Source organism: Dromiciops gliroides, chromosome 1, assembly GCF_019393635.1.
Source record: "Dromiciops gliroides isolate mDroGli1 chromosome 1, mDroGli1.pri, whole genome shotgun sequence".
NCBI classification, from domain to species: Eukaryota; Metazoa; Chordata; class Mammalia; order Microbiotheria; family Microbiotheriidae; genus Dromiciops; species Dromiciops gliroides.
Genome location: NC_057861.1, coordinates 485117449 through 485135553, shown reverse-complemented (window position 1 = coordinate 485135553; position 18105 = coordinate 485117449). Strand labels below are relative to the sequence as shown.

The following is an 18105-nucleotide window of genomic DNA, read 5'->3' as shown; positions in this document are numbered from 1 at the left end:
CTGCATCGATTCATACAAATCTTTCCATATTTCCCTTGAATCCATCCTATTCATCATTTCCTATGGCTAAATAATATTCTATGACATTTAGATAACATAATTTGTTCAGTCATTCTCCCATTGATGGGCACCCACTTTATTTTCAGTTCTTCACTACAACAAAAAAATGATAATACACATATGTTTATGCATAGGTGTCCTTTCTGTCTTGTTTCATTTAGGGAGGAGGGTATATGCCTAGTAATGGTATCACTGGACCAAAGGGTATGCACAGTTTAGTGTCTTTTAGGGTATAGTTCTAATTTTATTCCAGAATTGACAAGTTAATTACCACAGCTCCATCAACAGTTCATTTAGTGTGCATGTACCCCCACAGTCCCCTCCAACTTTCATCCTTTTCTTTGTCTTCTTTGGATATCTGATGTGTATGAGGAAAAATCTCAGGGTTCTTTTAATTTGTGTTTCTCTTATAATTAGTTATTTGTAAATTTTTTTTACAAGATTGTAAATAGATTGAATTTCTTCCCTTAAGAACTGCCTAGCATAAGCTTTGACTATTGAACTATTGAAAAAAGGCTCTTGTTCTCATATGTTTATGTCAGTCCCCCATATATCTTGTTTACCTTTCCTATATCAGAGAAATGGGTTATAAAGATTTTTCCCCATTAACTATTTCCTTTCTTATTTTAATTGCCTTGCTTTTATGTACAATTTTTCTCTTAATTTTATGTAATAAAACATTTCCATTTTATCTTCTTTGTTCCTGCTTATCCTATGTTTGCTCACTAGCTTTTCTCCTGTCCATAGTTGTGAAAGGTCTCTTCTAATTTGTTTTTGATATGACCTTTTATACTTGGCAATATTCCTATTTGACACTTTTGTGGGTATTTGGTATGAGATGTTGGTCTAAATCTAATTTTCTTCAAAAAACTTCTAAGTCTAATTTCTTCCAGAAAACCTGTGGGTTGAGAGGATCACCAGGATGAATAGGTATTCCAGGAGGCACCAAATGCTCAAGGCACCTGAGGAAATTTCCAGGGTGCATTTGCCATTGAGGCATGATATTGAAGTCCAAAGAGTAAGAAGAGCATATCTGGACAGGGAAATGATGATATACTGAAGTTTGCTTTCAAGGACTTCAACAAGGATACAGTTCTGCAGAGAATCCTTGATTTTCCAGGAATATACAAATTAGCATCTCATCGGAAATTTACTAGTTATAGAGACAAGCGCCTCAGTGAGAGTCCTGTAAAGAACATTTTAAATGAACAGATAGTGACAAATAACAGACATTCACCTCACTGAACTCTAAATAAAAGAGATTGCCCATTAGTTAAAGTCTATCTGAACAAGAGACTGTTTCAGAAAGTGACATCTTCAGTAAAGAAGACACTGAGTACCATAACACAAAAGCCTTTTCTGGGTCTAATTCCAATATAGGGCAGTTAGGTGGCACAGAGCACTGGGACTGGAATCAGGAAGAACTGAGATCAAATCCAGCTACCTGCTAGCTGTGTGATCCCAGGATAGTCAACCTCAGTTTCCTCATATGTAAAATGGGGGGGGAGGTGTTAATAATAATAGTACCTATCTCCCAGGGTTATTGTGAGAATCAAATGAGATAATAATTGTAAAGCACTTAACAAAGGGATTCGTACATAGTAAGTGCTATGTAAACATTAGCTATTTTTATTATTTCTGAGTAGAATGATGACCCGCAAAGCAGTAGCTTTCCTGCCAAGGACTTCAGGCTTAGAGGCTCTTATGGCATAGACCTATGTAGCTAGGAGATCATGACAAGGCTTACTCGTGCAATGTGCACTTTGTATGTAATTGCACATGGCTAGTAATGTGTCAGTTAACTATTGCATGCCCTGAATTGTGCTGGTATTTGCTGTTTTTGTGCATGTGTTTACATAACAGGGTCATGCAAGCACTGTAGCTACATTTGGCTATTTTGCATTATATTGCTTATTTTGCATTATATATAAATGCATTATTTGCATTTATGCTGTTGAACAGAAAACTTTTGTAAACCCAGGAAGCAGGGACTTAATCAGTCCTAACCTGGCTGTTCCAGGGATTGCACAACCTACCCTTCCAACTGCTTAAATACTCTCCTCTTCCATATGTCAGGTACAATACAAATCAGTCTGATGGCTCACTCCTTGAAAGCAAACAATGTGGACGTGGAACAGGAAGGCTCTGGGGATTTTTGCAAATAAGAAGTTACATGTGCCCCCAATTGGCCCAGAGATGTTGGGGAACGGAGAAAGCAAGCAATGATACCCCCAAAAGATTTAAGAGAAATCTACTTGGTTTGTCCTTTTGTTCTCAAGAATATCTCATTATTTGCATATCAGCCAGGTTCAGTCTCTGTTACCTTTTTGTCATTAGGCTAGATTTTCATACAGTTCCTCTGGAAAAAATTAAGGAATTTTACCAAATAATAATCATGGTTTTCATACAGTTGTCCTGGACAAATAAGGGAATTTTACCAAATAATAATCAATGCTAATGCTTAATGTAGTTCTTTATTTCATCTGCCCGTTGATATCACATTGCTGGTCTGCACCATTTTGCTGTTTTGCTTCTTTGCTGGTGGTTTATAAATATCTATATAATGGTACGATATATACATGTAGCATGTACAACATATATTTTAGATATGCAGTCACTGAAACAATCTGTCAAGTGATGCTTTGTACTGTGCTATGTCTTATTGCACATATCTTTGATGTATCTTTTCTGAGGATGGCACCCTGAGATGATTACTTAGGATACTAGGATAATCGTTGTTATTCTTTTATGTGTAGATACTTATTTTGCTGCTTGTACTGTATATTTGCAAATGTCTACCAGGCTGATTTCACAAGGGACTGATAAATTTTCTGTCCCTGGAGAGAAATGTGCCCTTCTTAGTGTGGAGAAACTTAGAGAGAGGGTGTGGCCTTAACTTCCAGGCAGAAAGAAGAGATTAGAGAGTTGAGTAAACAGGAGGCTGAAATCTGAGAGCCAAGATGGTAAAGAGCAGCTGCTGAGAGATAAATTATGGTAGAACATAATAAGATGTAGACTGATAATGTACTGTAATACTACAGAGAAAGAGAATTGTAGCACCAGGGATCTGTGGTCCTAGGGTGGTGTGAGTCAACCCAAAGCGATGGGCAGAACCAGGTACCTTTTCCTCTTTCTGTGAAGTAGGTGTGGAAGTTTCTATATCTACTGATTTCAAATTAGACTTCTTTTACTTAAAATAAGCCCTTTTGACCTACAGAAATATAAAAGCTGTGCTTATATTTTATTTAAAGCTTAAAAATAGAGAGAAAAGAGAAAGCACATTCCTTATTCTAAGGAGCTGAAAGATTTGGTCAGCAGTAGGTGACAGAAGGGGCAGCTAGGTGCCTCAGTGGATGGAATGTTGGACCTGGAGTCAGGAAGACTCATCATTCTGAGTTCAAATCTGGCCTCAGTCACTTACTAGCTGTGTGACCCTAGGCAAGTCATTTAACCCTGTTTGCCTCAGTTCCAAATCTGTAAAATGATCTGAAAAAGGAAATGGCAAATCCCTCTAGTATCTCTGCCAAGAAAACTCCAAATGGAGAGTGGACAACTGGAAAATAGTTTAACAACAGCTGATAGAGCTAGGAGCTGTTGGTTAGTAGATCATATAATCCTAGCATATGAAAATGGAATTCAGAAACTTCTCAAAATAAATCACAAGCTAATGCAAATAATCTGTGAGTTTTTCACTTAAGAGATGCCATTCTTGGCAATCTTAATTAGAAAGAAAGCCGCTCCCCTAGAAGGAGTCAGGAGATAAAAGAGAGTCTTGGCTACACAAAAGGACTTTCTTCCTTCCCCAGGGCATCTTAGCCCTTTGCTCTTAGGACACCTGCTGCCTTCAGATATGTTGTTGGTTTTTTATTTTTTCCAAATGTTCCATCAGACTTTTCATTCACTTAAAATGACCTTTCTTCTAGTTTCTTCAAATTAACATTTGAAAGAAAACATCAGAGAAAAATCCAGAGGGGCTATCAAAGTTCAGAGAGAAAAAAGTTTTCGTTCACAGATCAGGTAGAGAAAGATGAAATATGAGGACTGAGAAATCGGGTGAAAGTGATAAATTATGGAATGCTAAAGGTAGAATGTTATTGGAAACCATCTAGTGCAATCATCATTTCGTTTTACAGATAAAGAAACTGAGGCAGGAAACAGGTAAGTATCAGAAACTTAGGCATGGTGTGGTTAAGAAATTTGCCCCAGGTCACTCAAGGACTATAAGCATCAATATCTAGAGGCCACTAGGTGATACATGGGATAGAGTTCTGAATCAGGAGTCAGGAAGACCTGGGTTCAAAACCCATGTCACACATTAACTAGCTGTTTGCATCTATATAAACTGCCTCAGTTTTGTCATCTGTAAAATGAGGACAATAACACCTACCTCACAGAGTTTTGAGGATCAAATGAGTTAACATATGTGCTTTGCAAACATTAAAATGCTTCATCAGTGAAGAAACTGAGGCCCGTAGAAGTTAAATGACTTGTCCAAGGTCATTCAGTTACACTGTATCAGAGGTAAAACTTGAACCCAGGTTTTCCAGCCTGAATGGCTTCTCCCCCCTCCACACACACAAGCCAGGCCCTCTATCCACTAAGCTATTCTACTTCTTACTTGGTATGTGATAGTAGCCCATTAAATCGATTGCTTGCTTAAGGAATTTTTGTTTTATCTTAGAGGAAGTCAGTAGTAGAAAAGTGTTAAGATGCTGGGAAAAGGGGATTATTGAGAAAACATTCAACAAAATGAAGTTAAGAGAAATTAATTTTGCAAATAAATAAATACAATTTATGAACAGGTTACTCTAGGTATTTTCTAAAGGAGTAATCTGTAAACTGTGAGCTTCTTTCCAAATGACCGAGGACACAAATGCAAGAATTGCGTTTATCCACCGAAACTGGGATAAAAAGCAAAAAAATTTAAAAGGTGTAAGTGAAAGTCCAACTTCAACAGCTCTTATCAGGAGCACAATGCCAACGAAGGGAGCAAAGAGCAATGGATGTTTACGCTTTATTTTAGGTTCCCAGCTGCAGTTAGAAAAGTAACAAAGCAACGAGTGGCTGGGGAAAGGTGAGTAGGTCCTGCCTCCCAGTAAAGCAGGATGTGGGGGTGTACCAGGTCCGGCTCTCGCGCTAATACCGGGGACAGAGGGTGGAGACACTAAAGCTACCTCCTCGGGTGCCTCTATAAATGGGCTGTGCACAGGGAGGGGCCGAGGCTCCGCACTCTGGATGCTGCTGGAGAACTGGACTAGAAGGGAACGACCCAACCCGAACCACAAGGTAAAACGTACACACAGCTCAGCGTCCCCCAGTCTGTCCGTAATAACACGATGTCTAGGCTATTGCCCAAGTAGCCGAGGGGCCAGTTGACAATTTCTTTGGTTTGCTCCTTGCTCTTAGGAAAAGATCTGCCTGAGCTCAGTGCGCTGCAGGCAGTTGTTTCTGTTTGGCACCAAGACTCAGGGATGGGGGCTGAGCATCTTCTAAGCCCTTCAGTGGGACCCAGCTCCAACGGTCCCTAGCAATCCGGACACTAGTCTCCCTAGACGCTGGACTGAGGCTCTGTCTCCTGGAAGGCGGGATGTTTGGCTGTGATTACTGGCGGCGGCAGATGCTCTCTGAACCTAGTCCTGGAGGAACACAGGTCCCTAGAGGGGACAGCTGGTGCTACCTAAGCTACTGAAAGCCCCTACGAGGAAACGGCTTAGTTATAGATTTTTAAAAGCTGGAAGGAACCTTAGATTCTTAACCTTTTTGTGTGTCCTGACCCGCGTTGGCAATCTAGTAAAGCCCATGGACCTCTTTTCAGCAAAATGTTTTTAAATGCATAAAATAAAATATTATAAAGGAAACGAACTTTATTTAAATAGTGAATGATTTTTTAAAGTGTGTGGACCTCAGGTTAAGAACCCCTGATCTAGTCCAATTTCCGTATGCATTTCAGTGCACCCCAGGATTTGGAGTCAGGATACCTATATTAAAATTCTAACTCTGCTACTTAATTACCCATGTTACCTTGGGTAAGTAATTCTACCCTTGTGGGTGTCAATTTTCTCATCTGTAAAACTAGAAAAAAAAGTTCTAGTTTTCCCACTGGGAGTGGGAAGAATATGGACTAGATGACATATAAGGAATCTTAGGATTCTTGTTCTTGTGACCAGTTATGAAACTGACTCAGCACTTAGGAAAGTTACTTTGTCAGTTACTGGTTAACCAGGGTATTGAAAAAATGGAACTGTCTGGGCCTCAGCTTTCCTCCAATGAATGGAGGTAGCTAGTTCCTTCCTCTCCATCCCCATCCTATAAGTGCAGAAATACTGAAAGGAAAACCAGAGTCCCTCTTCCCCCCCCCCACTCCCTCACCCCCCGTTGTGGCTATAACTTTGAGCTTAGTTGCCCATTTGAAAAATTTGGCAAGCTACTAGTACAAATAAATTGAAATAAAGACTAAGACCAGTAAAAAGGGTTGTTGTCCTAGGCTGCTTTTGTTAGTAAGAATCATAGTGTCCAGATTGAAAGGAATGATTCAGACCACATCTAGAATATTGTGTTCAGGTGTGGGAAATGTATCTTTGCAAGGATATCAATAAGTTCAGGCATATCAAAGAGAGGTTAGCTAGGATGGTGACAAAATGATGGTGTATGGATTCTGAATCATCATGCTCTTCAGTATATTAATTGTGTGACCTTGGGCAAGTCACTTAACCTTTCTGTACTTCACTCTCCCTATCTGTAAAATAGGAGCAATACCTACCCCTGTTTACCTACCTCACAGGGTTGTTGTGGGGATTAATTAGATATAATGTTTGTAAAACATTTGAGCTCCTTGGAGTATGATTCAGTATAAATACAAAATAATCTATTAAAGTTGAAAAAAAAACGATGGTATATAGAGCAACTAGGGGTGTTTCTACTGGAAAGGAGAAGACTTAGGTAGGAAATGACAATGGTCTTCATGTTTTTGTAGGACTGGCACATGGTAGAAGGATTAGATTTGTTTTGTCTTGATCCAGAAAGCAGAACTAGGACCAATGAGTGGAAATTACAAGGAAGCTGACTTTGACTCAGAACAAGGAAAAACTAATAATATAAACAACTAAGACTTATATAAAGCTTTAAGATTTTCAATGTGTTTTAATATATATTAACTTATTTGATCCCCAGGACAACCCTCTGAGATAGGTGCTATTATTATTCTCATTTAAAAGAGGAAACTGAGGCTAAATAGATTTCCCCAAGGTCATGCAGCTGGGGAGTACCTAAAATAGGATGCAAATTCAGGTCTTTCTGACTAAGTCCTACACTCTACCCACTGCCCACCTATTTGTTTGATAATTAGAGCCCATCCTAAAATGAAGGGATTGCCTCGGGAGATAGTGAGCACACTTTCATTGGAGGTATTCAAGTAGAAACTGGATGATCTTTATTTGGAGACTCATGTTCCAGATAAACTAGTCCCTTTTCAACATGAAGATACTATGGTTCTTGGTGTTGTAATGTTTTAGATTTATGCAAAGGGGAGCTGGAACTAGAATACTCATCTTTTCACTCTCAGTTCAGTGTACATATTTAAAGTTCCAGAGCCCTGTGCTCCTGAAATTTCTTTGCTACTCACAGTTTAAGAAATAGTACTTAGGGGCAGCTAGGTGGTACAGTGGATAGAGCATCAGCCCTGGAGTCAGGAGTACCTGAGTTCAAATCCGGCCTCAGACACTTAACACTTACTAGCTGTGTGACCCTGGGCAAGTCACTTAACCCCAATTGCCTCACTTTAAAAAAAATAGAAATAGTGCTTTACACTCAATTGCCCCACAGTGAAAACTCCTTGAGAGAAAACCTAATGAAACTCAAATGTAGAACTCTTAGACACTAGGGCATTCTCATTATTAAGCAATCACTCTCTTTACTTTCCATAATAACTTAATTAAGTATCAACTTAAACCTGAATAATCACAGAAGAAAGAATTTTTATAGTGTCCACTAAATTAAATTATAGAATACTTGCATATCTACTGGGAGAAAGAGTGGTTTAGCAGGTAGAGAATAGCCTTTGGAATCAGGAATTGTTGTTCAGTCATTTTTCAGTTGTGTCCAAGTCTTTGTGACCCCAATTGGAGTTTTCTTGGCAAAGATATTGGAGTGGTTTGCCATTTCTTTCTCCAGCTCATTTCATAGATGAGGAAACTGAGGTACACAAAGTTAAATGACTTCCCCAGGTTCACATAGCTAGTGAGTGTCTGAGGCCAGATTTGAACTCAGGAGGAGGAGTCTTCCTGATTCCAGACCCAACACTCTATCCACTGTGCCACCAAGCTACCCTTGGAGTCAGGAATACCTGGGTTCATATTGATGTGGGCTAGAATTTGGGGTCAAATTGATTGTGAGTCATCCCAAAAAAATTACAAGACTCAGTGACTCAGTTTCCCAAGTTTTATTGCAATACTGTGAGTGATCACAGGGAGAGAACCAAAATATTGAAAAGGTATCTCTCAAATAAGGAAAGGAAAGACAGTTATATTTATACTATGGATAAATTGATTATCAGTCTCATTATAATAATCTCCACCTTGGGGAGGTACAGGGGAAGGCCTATCCTAATTTGGAGTTCCTGGGGTCCTAGGCCAACCCCCAAGGTGGGTACCTTTTTCAGTGGAGGTGTGTTTTGGGGGTTTACATGTTGTAAGGTGAATCTGGGGACAAATTTGGCCTTTTCTGCGCATGTCTCTTTCTGATTCCCATGGCTAGTTTCAAAATATAATCATTTTTCATTAGAATTTCTAATGGTTGTCTTTTTCCTTTATTGTTATTTTGACCTGACCCATTCTGGTCCATTATGGATGTTGATCACTATGGGTATGAGAACCTAACATAAGTTATTCATTAACTAGGCTCTGACTCCCTTTTAGAGCTAATATCTGTACTAGAGCTTGGGTCTTATATTTTTCTATTAACCCTTTTTTTCTCCTACATCAATATCCTACTTCAGATGGGCAAATCGCTTTGTTGTTTGTTGGTCCTTCAGTCTCAAAGAGGACCACGACCTCAGGGTGATGTCATGACTTGCAGTGAATTAAATTTAAGTGAAGGAAAGCTGTGCAAAGTCACCAACTTCACTCTCTCCTCCAGAGCCATCTGGGTCCAGTGGCAAGATATACATCAGGATGACTGGAGATGGCCCCCAATGTTTAAGGCAATTGGGGTTAAGTGACTGGCCCAGGGTCACACAGCTAGTAAGTTTCTGAGATGAGATTTGAACTCAAGTCCTCCCAACTTCAGGGCCAATACTCTATATAGCTACCCTACAAATCACTCCCTCAGTCATAGACAACTCTAAACTAATAATTATAGATTAGTTGCAAATTTGTATCTACATACCCCAGAAGTTTCCCACACTAATAAAATCATAGGTCAAAACCTTTCTGCCCTGCAAATACCTCCACCAAGTTCTCTAGGGGAAGATAAAGGGTCCACTGTAGGGGTGTGATGGTAAATATTTAACAACCGGCTTGCAAAAAAATTGTGCACATAACACACTTTTAAGTTTCATCTATATTCTTAACACTTATCCATCACTTTCTTAAGTCCAGACAATTAACAAAACAATAAATTAAGTCGCGCTTTGTGTATTTACCCATTTGTAAGGTGTAAATACTTACATTGAAAATTTAATAGTCAGGTCTCAGGAGCAGGTTTGAGATGGTTCTATCACATTTCTAGTCCAGGGGAATTCACTTGGTAGAGAAAAATTTGCAGGCACCCAGAGCCACATGCTACAAAGTGGAAAAAGCCTATTATTTATTAGGAAGCTAAATACCCTTAGCCCATCATGGGGACCTCCAAGGATGTTCAATTGATAGAGATAGCAAATTCAATAACAATATAGATTGTAGAACTCAGGACGAATAGTCCAAAATCCAATGTGGCAAACCTGACTTTTTCAAAGAAATCTCAAGTCAAAAAGACTAAAGAATAGAGCCAATATAGCTCTTGTGGTCCAAGCTGACAGAAGATGTGGCTTCTAGGGGTGGCTCTGCACTAATTAGCTGTGTGACCTTAGGCAATATAATCTTTTTTAGGCTTTTGTACTCTTTTACACTCTCCTCCTCCATCTTAACCCCTTGGTGAATCAGTTCAATTCTATTCTTGAACTCCTTTCCCCTAGATTCTATCGCCAACATGGCACTGCCAGGGTTCAGGCTTAGATTACTCCCAGCATCTGCTGCCTTTATTCCCATTCACCTGCTACCAAAGAAGGCTATAGAAAATAATGAAATGTTCTGACTGGGTCCACTACAAATATATATTACATAATTTCAACTGGGCTCTCATGGACCCCAAAGTAATCCTTTTACACCTCCCTAATTGGCTCACTGAGGGCAACTAGGTGGAAGACTTAATAGAGTGTGGATAGAGTCAGGATAACTCATCTTCCTGAGTTCAAATCTGGCCTCAAATACTAACTAGCTTGTGTGACCTTGGGCAAGTCACTTCACCCTGTTTGCCTCAGTTTCCTCATCTGTAAAATGACCTGGAGAAGGAAATGGAAAACCACTCCAGTGTCTTTGCCAAGAAAACCCCAAATGGGGTCGTAAAAAGTACAACTGAAATGACTGAACAACAACAATTGACTTACTATCCCACTTAGCACGGTAGCTTTTCCAAAATTTTTTATCCCCTCACATTTCCTAAAGTTCCCCCGATCCCTTCAGCTGAAAACCTTGCCTCATATTTCACTGATAATAATTGAGGTCATTTGCCAAAGGTTCGTCTCCCTATCTTTCCATCTCATATCACTCAGATGCCTTTCCCTGCTATCTCTTCCTTCATCCCTGTCTCACATGCAGAGGTGGCCCATGTTACTAAGGCAAACCATCTCTATGTACAAGTGATACCATTCCATCCCATCTTCTCCAGCAGATCACTCCCTTGAGCAAATCCACTCTTGTTCATTTTCTTTCTTTCTTTCTTTTTTGTGAGGCAATTGGGGTTAAGTGACTTGCCTAGGGTCACACAGCTAGTAATTGTTAAGTATCTGAGGCCGAATTTGAACTCAGGTCCTCCTGAATCCAGGGCCGGTGCTCTATCCTCTTGTTCATTTTCAATCACTTCCTGCCTGCCTACTACGTCTCTACTTCCTACAAACATACCTCTGTGTGCCCCCTACTCAAAAACTTCTCATCTGGGGCAGCTAGGTAACTCAGTGGATAAAGCACCAGCCCTGGATTCAGGAGGACCAGAGTTCAAAGCTGGCCTCAGACACTTGACACTTACTAGCTGTGTGACCCTGGGCAAGTCACTTAACTCTCATTGCCCTGCAAAAACAAAACAAAACAAAACAAAAAAAACCCTTTTCATCTGATTCATCCATTCCCACTAGTCATTATCCCTATTTGTGGCTCAACTCCTTGAAAAGGAGTTTGCAATTGTTGCCTTCACTTCCTTTTCTCTAATAGTTTCTTAACTTTCTACTCATCTGACATTGTAGCCACCCTGTTGCAAGCCTTCATCACCTCATGCCTAAACTATTCCAGTAGTCTTTTGATTAGTCTCCCTTTCTCAAACATCTCCCCTACTCCAGTCCATCTACCACTCAGCTATCAAATTGATATTCCTAAGTTACAAGTCTGACCATGTCACCACCATCCCAATCCTATTTGGTAAACTCCAGTAGCTCCCTATTACCCCTAGGATCAAATAAAAAATCCTCCATTTGGTGTTCAAAGTCCTTCCTAAGGGGGGCAGCTAGGTGACACAGTGTATAGAGCACAGGACCTGGATTCAGAAGGACCTGAGTTCAAATTCAGCCTCAGACGCTTGACCCTTACTAGCTGTGTGACCCTGGGGAAGTCACTTAACCCCCACTGCCCTGCCCCCCCCAAAAAAGTCCTTCCTAATCTGCCCCCACCTATTTTTCTTATTAATTTATGTCCTTCTTACCCCCATATACTCTGTGATCCAGTGACACTGGCCTTTTGATATTCAAATAAGAAAACTGATCTCCCAAAGCTGTGCATTTGCAGAGGTTGTGCCCCAGTGCCCAGGATTCTCTCCCTCATCATCTCTTCCTTTTGGCTTCCTTCAAGTCCCAGCTAAAATCCCACCTTCTACAAGAAATGTTTTCTGATCCCCCTTACTGCTAGGGTCTTCCCTCTGATTACCTTCCATTTATCCTGTACATATCTTTTTTTTTACTGCCCCATCTCACTGTTGACTCACATTAAGTTTGTAGTCCCCAAAGCTCCCAGATCTTTTTTTTAACAAATCACTGTCTAACCATGCCCCCCATCTTATACTTTTGAAGTTTTGTTTTGTTTTGTTTTCTACAATCCAAGTATAACACTTTGCAATTATCTTTCAATCAGATGAAGCCCAATGCCTTAGCTATCAGCATTGTTTGGGATCCCAGCTCAGCCACTAATATGTTAGCTATCCCTCTCAACTTTGTATCATCCCCAAATTTGATGACTTTTTCATCTATGGTTATTCAGATCATTGGTAGCCATATATATACATACATATATGTGTGTGTATATATGTATATATGTGTGTGCGCGCGCATGTGTGTGTGTGTGTGTATGTGTGTGTGTGTATGTAATATTAAAACCATTATTCTGTTTGGGACATGTTGAGTTTTAGAAACCTATGGGACATCCAGGCAGAGACACAGGCAATTGGCACTGAAGGCTGGAATTGGGAGTCATCTACACTGAGATTATAATTGAATTTACCTGGTCAAGCAGAGCCAGGATTTAACAATCTGTAAAGTACCCTCCAGCTTTCAAATTCTTTTATTCGCAAGTCACGATACTGAGCTTGATTCAGAATCACAGAGAATCTAAAATCCTGACTTCTCCATTAGAAGCCTCTCCATCCTACCTTAACGCTGCTGTCTTCCCTTTGTTCATCATCTCTCATTTCTCCTGTATAAATGTTGTTTGTGCAGAGTTGGTTGCATGTTGTGTTCCCTATTAGACAGTGAGCTCCTTGAGATTAGGGACAATTTTTTTTTTGCCTGTCTCTGAATCTTTGAGGTTTAGCACAGTGCCTGGAAAATAGTAGGCACTTAAGAAATGTTTGTTGACTTGATTTGATTCCAAATTGAAAAGGACCACAGAAGGTACCCAGTCCAGCATGAATCCTTCATAATATCCCCATTAAGTGGCCACCCAGCCTCTACTTGAAAACCCCCAGTGAAGAGAAACACAGTATGTGGGGGGGCAGCTAGTTGGTGCAGTGGATAGAGCCCTGGATTCAGGAGGACCTGCATTTGAATCAGGCCTCAGACACTTGACACTTACTAGCTGTGTGACCCTGGGCAAGTCACTTAACCCCAATTGCCTTACCAAAAAAGAAAAGAAAGAAAGAGAAATACAGTATGTCACCAGACCAACCATTCCACTTTTGAGTAGCTCCTATTATCACGAAGTGTTTTCTTATATTGAACTTAAATCTGACTCCACAACTTCCATTAATTTGTCTAATTCTGCCCTATGGATTCAAACAAAAGTAGTTGACTCCCTTTCCCCCATGATGGGCCTTCCAACTCTTGACAGCTGTCAGATACTCCTTAAATCATCTCTCCAGGCTAAGATCCTTAAAAAAAATCCTATCATGCTCTCTAGTCCCTTCACCATCCTGGTCTCCCTTCTCTGGATATGATCCATGGGGTCCAATTGACTTGGTTGAAGCAAGAGTGCTCCCCTCCCATTGCCTGGCTAGCCATCATGCAACAAATGTAAGATCTTAGTCATGAGTGATCAGGCAAAAGATACATCCTTCCAAAATCAGTATTGCATTAAAGAGTGAATCAAAGCACGTATTTGGTGCTTCCATATCGGGAGACAGGGATTCCCTTTTACAAAATAGAGTACTTTTTAATTTTTTATTTATTTTTTATTTTTGCAGGACAATGGGGGATTAAGTGACTTGCCCAGGGTCACACAGCTAGTAAGTGTCAAGTGTCTGAGGCCAGATTTGAACTCAGGTCCTCCTGAATCCAGGGCCAGTGCTTTATCCACTGCGCTACCTAGCTGCCCCTAGAGTACTTTTTTAAAGGCAAGCTACTGTAGAGTTCATTATAATCTAAAACACTCTCAGAATTCTAAATAATAAGATTACAAATATAGATCTTTTGTCGAGGGGTGATTTAAACATAATGACTCACAGCATCTTTTGTTGTTCCTCTTCTAGAAGGACCATGCTGCGTCTCTTGGCCCCCAGGTTATCCAGTTTTGGTAGAAGGGTTGCTCCCTACTCTTCTGCATCTCTTCCGAACCCTGTGCTACAGCCAGAAGTCCGATATGATAAACTCTTCATCAATAATGAGTGGAGGGATGCAGTCAGCAAAAAGACATTCCCAACAGTCAATCCCTCGACAGGAGAGGTCATCGCTCATGTGGCTGAAGGTGATAAGGCAGATGTAGACTTGGCTGTGAAGGCTGCCCGGGAGGCCTTTCGGCTGGGGTCACCATGGCGACAGATGGATGCTTCTGAGAGGGGCCGTTTGCTTTACCGCCTAGCTGACCTGGTAGAGAGAGACCGCACCTACCTGGCCTCCCTAGAGACCCTGGACAATGGCAAGCCTTTCCAAGAATCATATGTCTTGGACCTCGATGAAGTCATTAAGGTGTATCGATACTTTGCAGGCTGGGCAGACAAATGCCATGGGAAGACTATCCCTATGGATGGAGTGCTCTTCTGCTACACAAGGCACGAGCCCATTGGGGTGTGTGGCCAGATTATTCCATGGAACTTCCCCTTGGTCATGCAAGGCTGGAAACTCGCCCCCGCCCTTGCCGCTGGTAATACCGTCGTCATGAAGGTGGCTGAGCAGACCCCACTCTCTGCTCTGTACCTCGCCTCCTTGATCAAAGAAGCTGGATTTCCTCCTGGTGTTGTAAACATCATCACAGGCTATGGGCCTACCGCAGGGGCCGCTGTGGCCCATCATATGGACATCGATAAAGTAGCCTTTACTGGCTCTACAGAGGTTGGGCATCTGATCCAGAAGGCAGCAGGAGACTCTAACCTGAAGAGGGTCACCCTGGAGCTGGGTGGGAAAAGCCCCAGCATCGTTCTGGCAGACGCAGACATGGATCACGCTGTGGAGCAATGCCATGAAGCGCTCTTCTTCAACATGGGACAGTGCTGTTGCGCGGGTTCTCGGACCTTTGTGGAAGACTCAATTTATGATGAATTTCTTGAAAGGACTGTAGAAAAAGCCAAGCAGAGGAAGGTTGGCAATCCCTTTGAGCTAGACACACAGCAAGGGCCCCAGGTAGACAAGGAACAATTTGAAAAAATCCTGGGTTACATCCAAGTAGGTCAGAAGGAAGGCGCTAAGTTGATGTGTGGGGGAGAACGCTTTGGGGAAAAGGGGTTCTTCATCAAGCCCACTGTCTTTGGCAACGTACAAGACAGCATGAGAATTGCCAAGGAGGAGATCTTCGGGCCCGTGCAGCCCGTGTTCAAGTTCAAAAAGATCAGTGAGGTTATTGAGAGGGCCAACAATACCAAGTATGGGTTAGCAGCAGCAGTCTTTACCAGCGACCTGGACAAGGCTATGTATTTGACCCAGGCTCTGCAAGCTGGAACAGTGTGGGTCAATACCTACAACATTGTAACATGCCACACTCCTTTTGGAGGCTTCAAGGAATCTGGGAATGGAAGAGAGCTAGGGGAAGATGGTCTCAAAGAATATGTGGAAGTAAAGACCGTGACAATCAAAATCCCTCAGAAAAATTCATAAAGAGCAAATGCCACAATCTTCTTTGGTGAGACTCCAGTGGATCCTCTAACAACCTGGGTTTTACAGATTCCTCTTTTGTTCACTGTGATTACTTTCAAATGGGCAATGATTTTGACTCAAAGATGGACATTGGCACACTTCAAGGATTCCAAAAGTTTTAAAATTGGCAGATTCTTTTCATTTTGATTCTTCTTCACTTTGATTTATTGGGTTCTTTGCTTTAAATCTTTATCTTGTTTGTTGTTATTGTCCTGACTTACAAACTAAATCTTTTCCCCCTTTGCTATTGATTTGTACTTAATTTTACCCCTTTAAAAATACAATTAATAAATTCTAGTTTTCTATAAATAAATATTATAAAATGATTCTTGTCTCTAAATATTTCAAATTGACATCTCGATGTGATATAATTAAACAAATACACAATGAATATAAGGATTCTAGAGTTCAGGATTAAGAGTCAGAGGATCCAGGTTCAAATTCTGCCACATATTATCTATGTGGCCTTGCACAAGTCATTTTACTTTGCCATGACTCAGTTTCTTCATGCATAAAATGAGAGGTTGGACTAGATCTAGGCTTCTTGACTTGGGGTTCATACACCCCCTGATTTCCAAGGATCCATGAACTTGGATGAGAAAAATGGCCTCTTTATTTCTTTTTTTTTCTTTTTTAAATTAAAATAAATTTTACTTGAAAATTATCCCAAGTTAAATACTATGTTTGATATGAGGCTACAAAGCAAACAGTGTAGTATTGTATTTTTTTAATTAATAAAGTATTTTATTTTTTTCCTGTTACATATAAATATAGTTCTCAACTTTTGTTTATACAGGCTTTCCAATTTCAGATGTTTCTCCCTCCCTCCCCTCCTTCCCCCCTTCCCTAGACAGCAGGTAATCTGATATAGGTTATATATATGTATATATATATATATATATACACATAATTAATCCTATTTCTGCATTAGTCATGTTATAAGAGAAGAATCAGAGCAATGATGAAAATCCTCAAAATAGAAAAAAACATCAGCACCAAAAACAAAAGAAATAGTATGGTTCATTCAGCATCTATACTCCACAGTTTTTTTTTTCCCTTGGATTTGGAGATCCTCTTCCATCATGAGTTCCCTGGAACTCTTCTATACCATTGCATTGGTGAGAAGAATATAGTACATCACAGTAGATCAACATTCGATGTTGATGATACTGTGTACAGTGTTCTTCTGGTTCTGCTCATCTCACTCACCATCAGCCCATGCAAGACCCTCCAGGTTTCTCTGAACTCCTCCTGCTCATCGTTTCTTACAGCACAATAGTATTCTATTGTATTCATATAACACAACTTGCCCAGCCATTCCCCAGTTGATGGGCATCCCCTCAACTTCCAATTCCTTGCCACCACATAAAGAGCAGCTATAAATATTTTTGTACATGTGGGTCCCTTTCCCCTTTCCATGATTTCTTTGGGAAAAAGACTCAAAAGTGGTATTGCTGGGTCAAAGGGTATGCACAGCTTTATCGCCCTTTGGGCATAATTCCAAATTGCTCTCCAGAATGGTTGGATCAGCTCACAGCTCCACCAACAATGCATTAGTGTTCCAATTTTCCCACAGCTTCTCCAACATTTATTATTTTCCTTTTTTTGTCATTTTAGCCAATCTGATAGGTGTCAGGTGGTACCTCAGGGTTGTTTTAATTTGCATTTCTCTAATCAATAGTGATTTAGAGCATTTTTTCATATGGGAATAGATAGCTTTGGTTTCTTCATCAGAAAACTGCCTGTTTATATCCTTTGACCATTTCTCAATTGGGGAATCACTTGGATTCTTATAAATTTGATTTAGTTCCCTATATATTTTAGAGATGAGGCCCTTATCAGAAGTACTGGCCACAAAAATTGTTTCCCAGCTTTCTGCCTCCCTTCCAATTTTGGATGCATTGCTTCTGTTTGTACAAAAATTTTTTAATTTAATGTAATCAAAATCATCCATTTTGCATTTTATAATATACCCTATCTCTTGTTTGGTCATAAACTGTTTTCCTTTCCGAAGATCTAATAGGTAGACTATTCCTTTCTCTCCTAATGTACCTATGGTATCACCTCTTATGTCTAAATCATGTATCCATTTTGACCTTATTTTAGTATAAGGTGTAAGATGTTGGTCTATGCCTAATTTCTGCCATACTATCTTCCAGTTTTCCCAGCAGTTTTTGTCAAATACTGAGTTCCTATCCCAGAAGCTGGAGTCTTTGGGTTTATCAGATGCTATATTACTAGTGTCATTTACT

General features: G+C 40.4%; 1 protein-coding gene across 1 annotated transcript; it reads left to right on the top strand.

The window, feature by feature from the left end:
* Positions 1–5199: 5199 nt before the first annotated feature.
* ALDH1B1 (aldehyde dehydrogenase 1 family member B1) lies at positions 5200–16162 on the top strand. Its single transcript, XM_043995761.1, has 2 exons — positions 5200–5346; positions 14257–16162. The coding sequence occupies exons 1-2, from the start codon at positions 5255–5257 to the stop codon at positions 15812–15814; spliced, it is 1650 nt and encodes a 549-aa protein (XP_043851696.1). The 5' UTR covers positions 5200–5254; the 3' UTR covers positions 15815–16162.
* The last annotated feature ends 1943 nt before the right edge of the window (positions 16163–18105 follow it).

What these genes read in the sequence shown, in the direction of transcription:
- ALDH1B1 (XM_043995761.1), top strand. Translation starts at nt 5,255, where the DNA reads ATGGGCTGTGCACAGGGAGGGGCCGAGGCTCCGCACTCTGGATGCTGC. An exon ending in GACCCAACCCGAACCACAAG is followed by an intron (nt 5,347 to 14,256) that starts GTAAAACGTACA and finishes TTCCTCTTCTAG; the next exon opens with AAGGACCATGCTGCGTCTCT.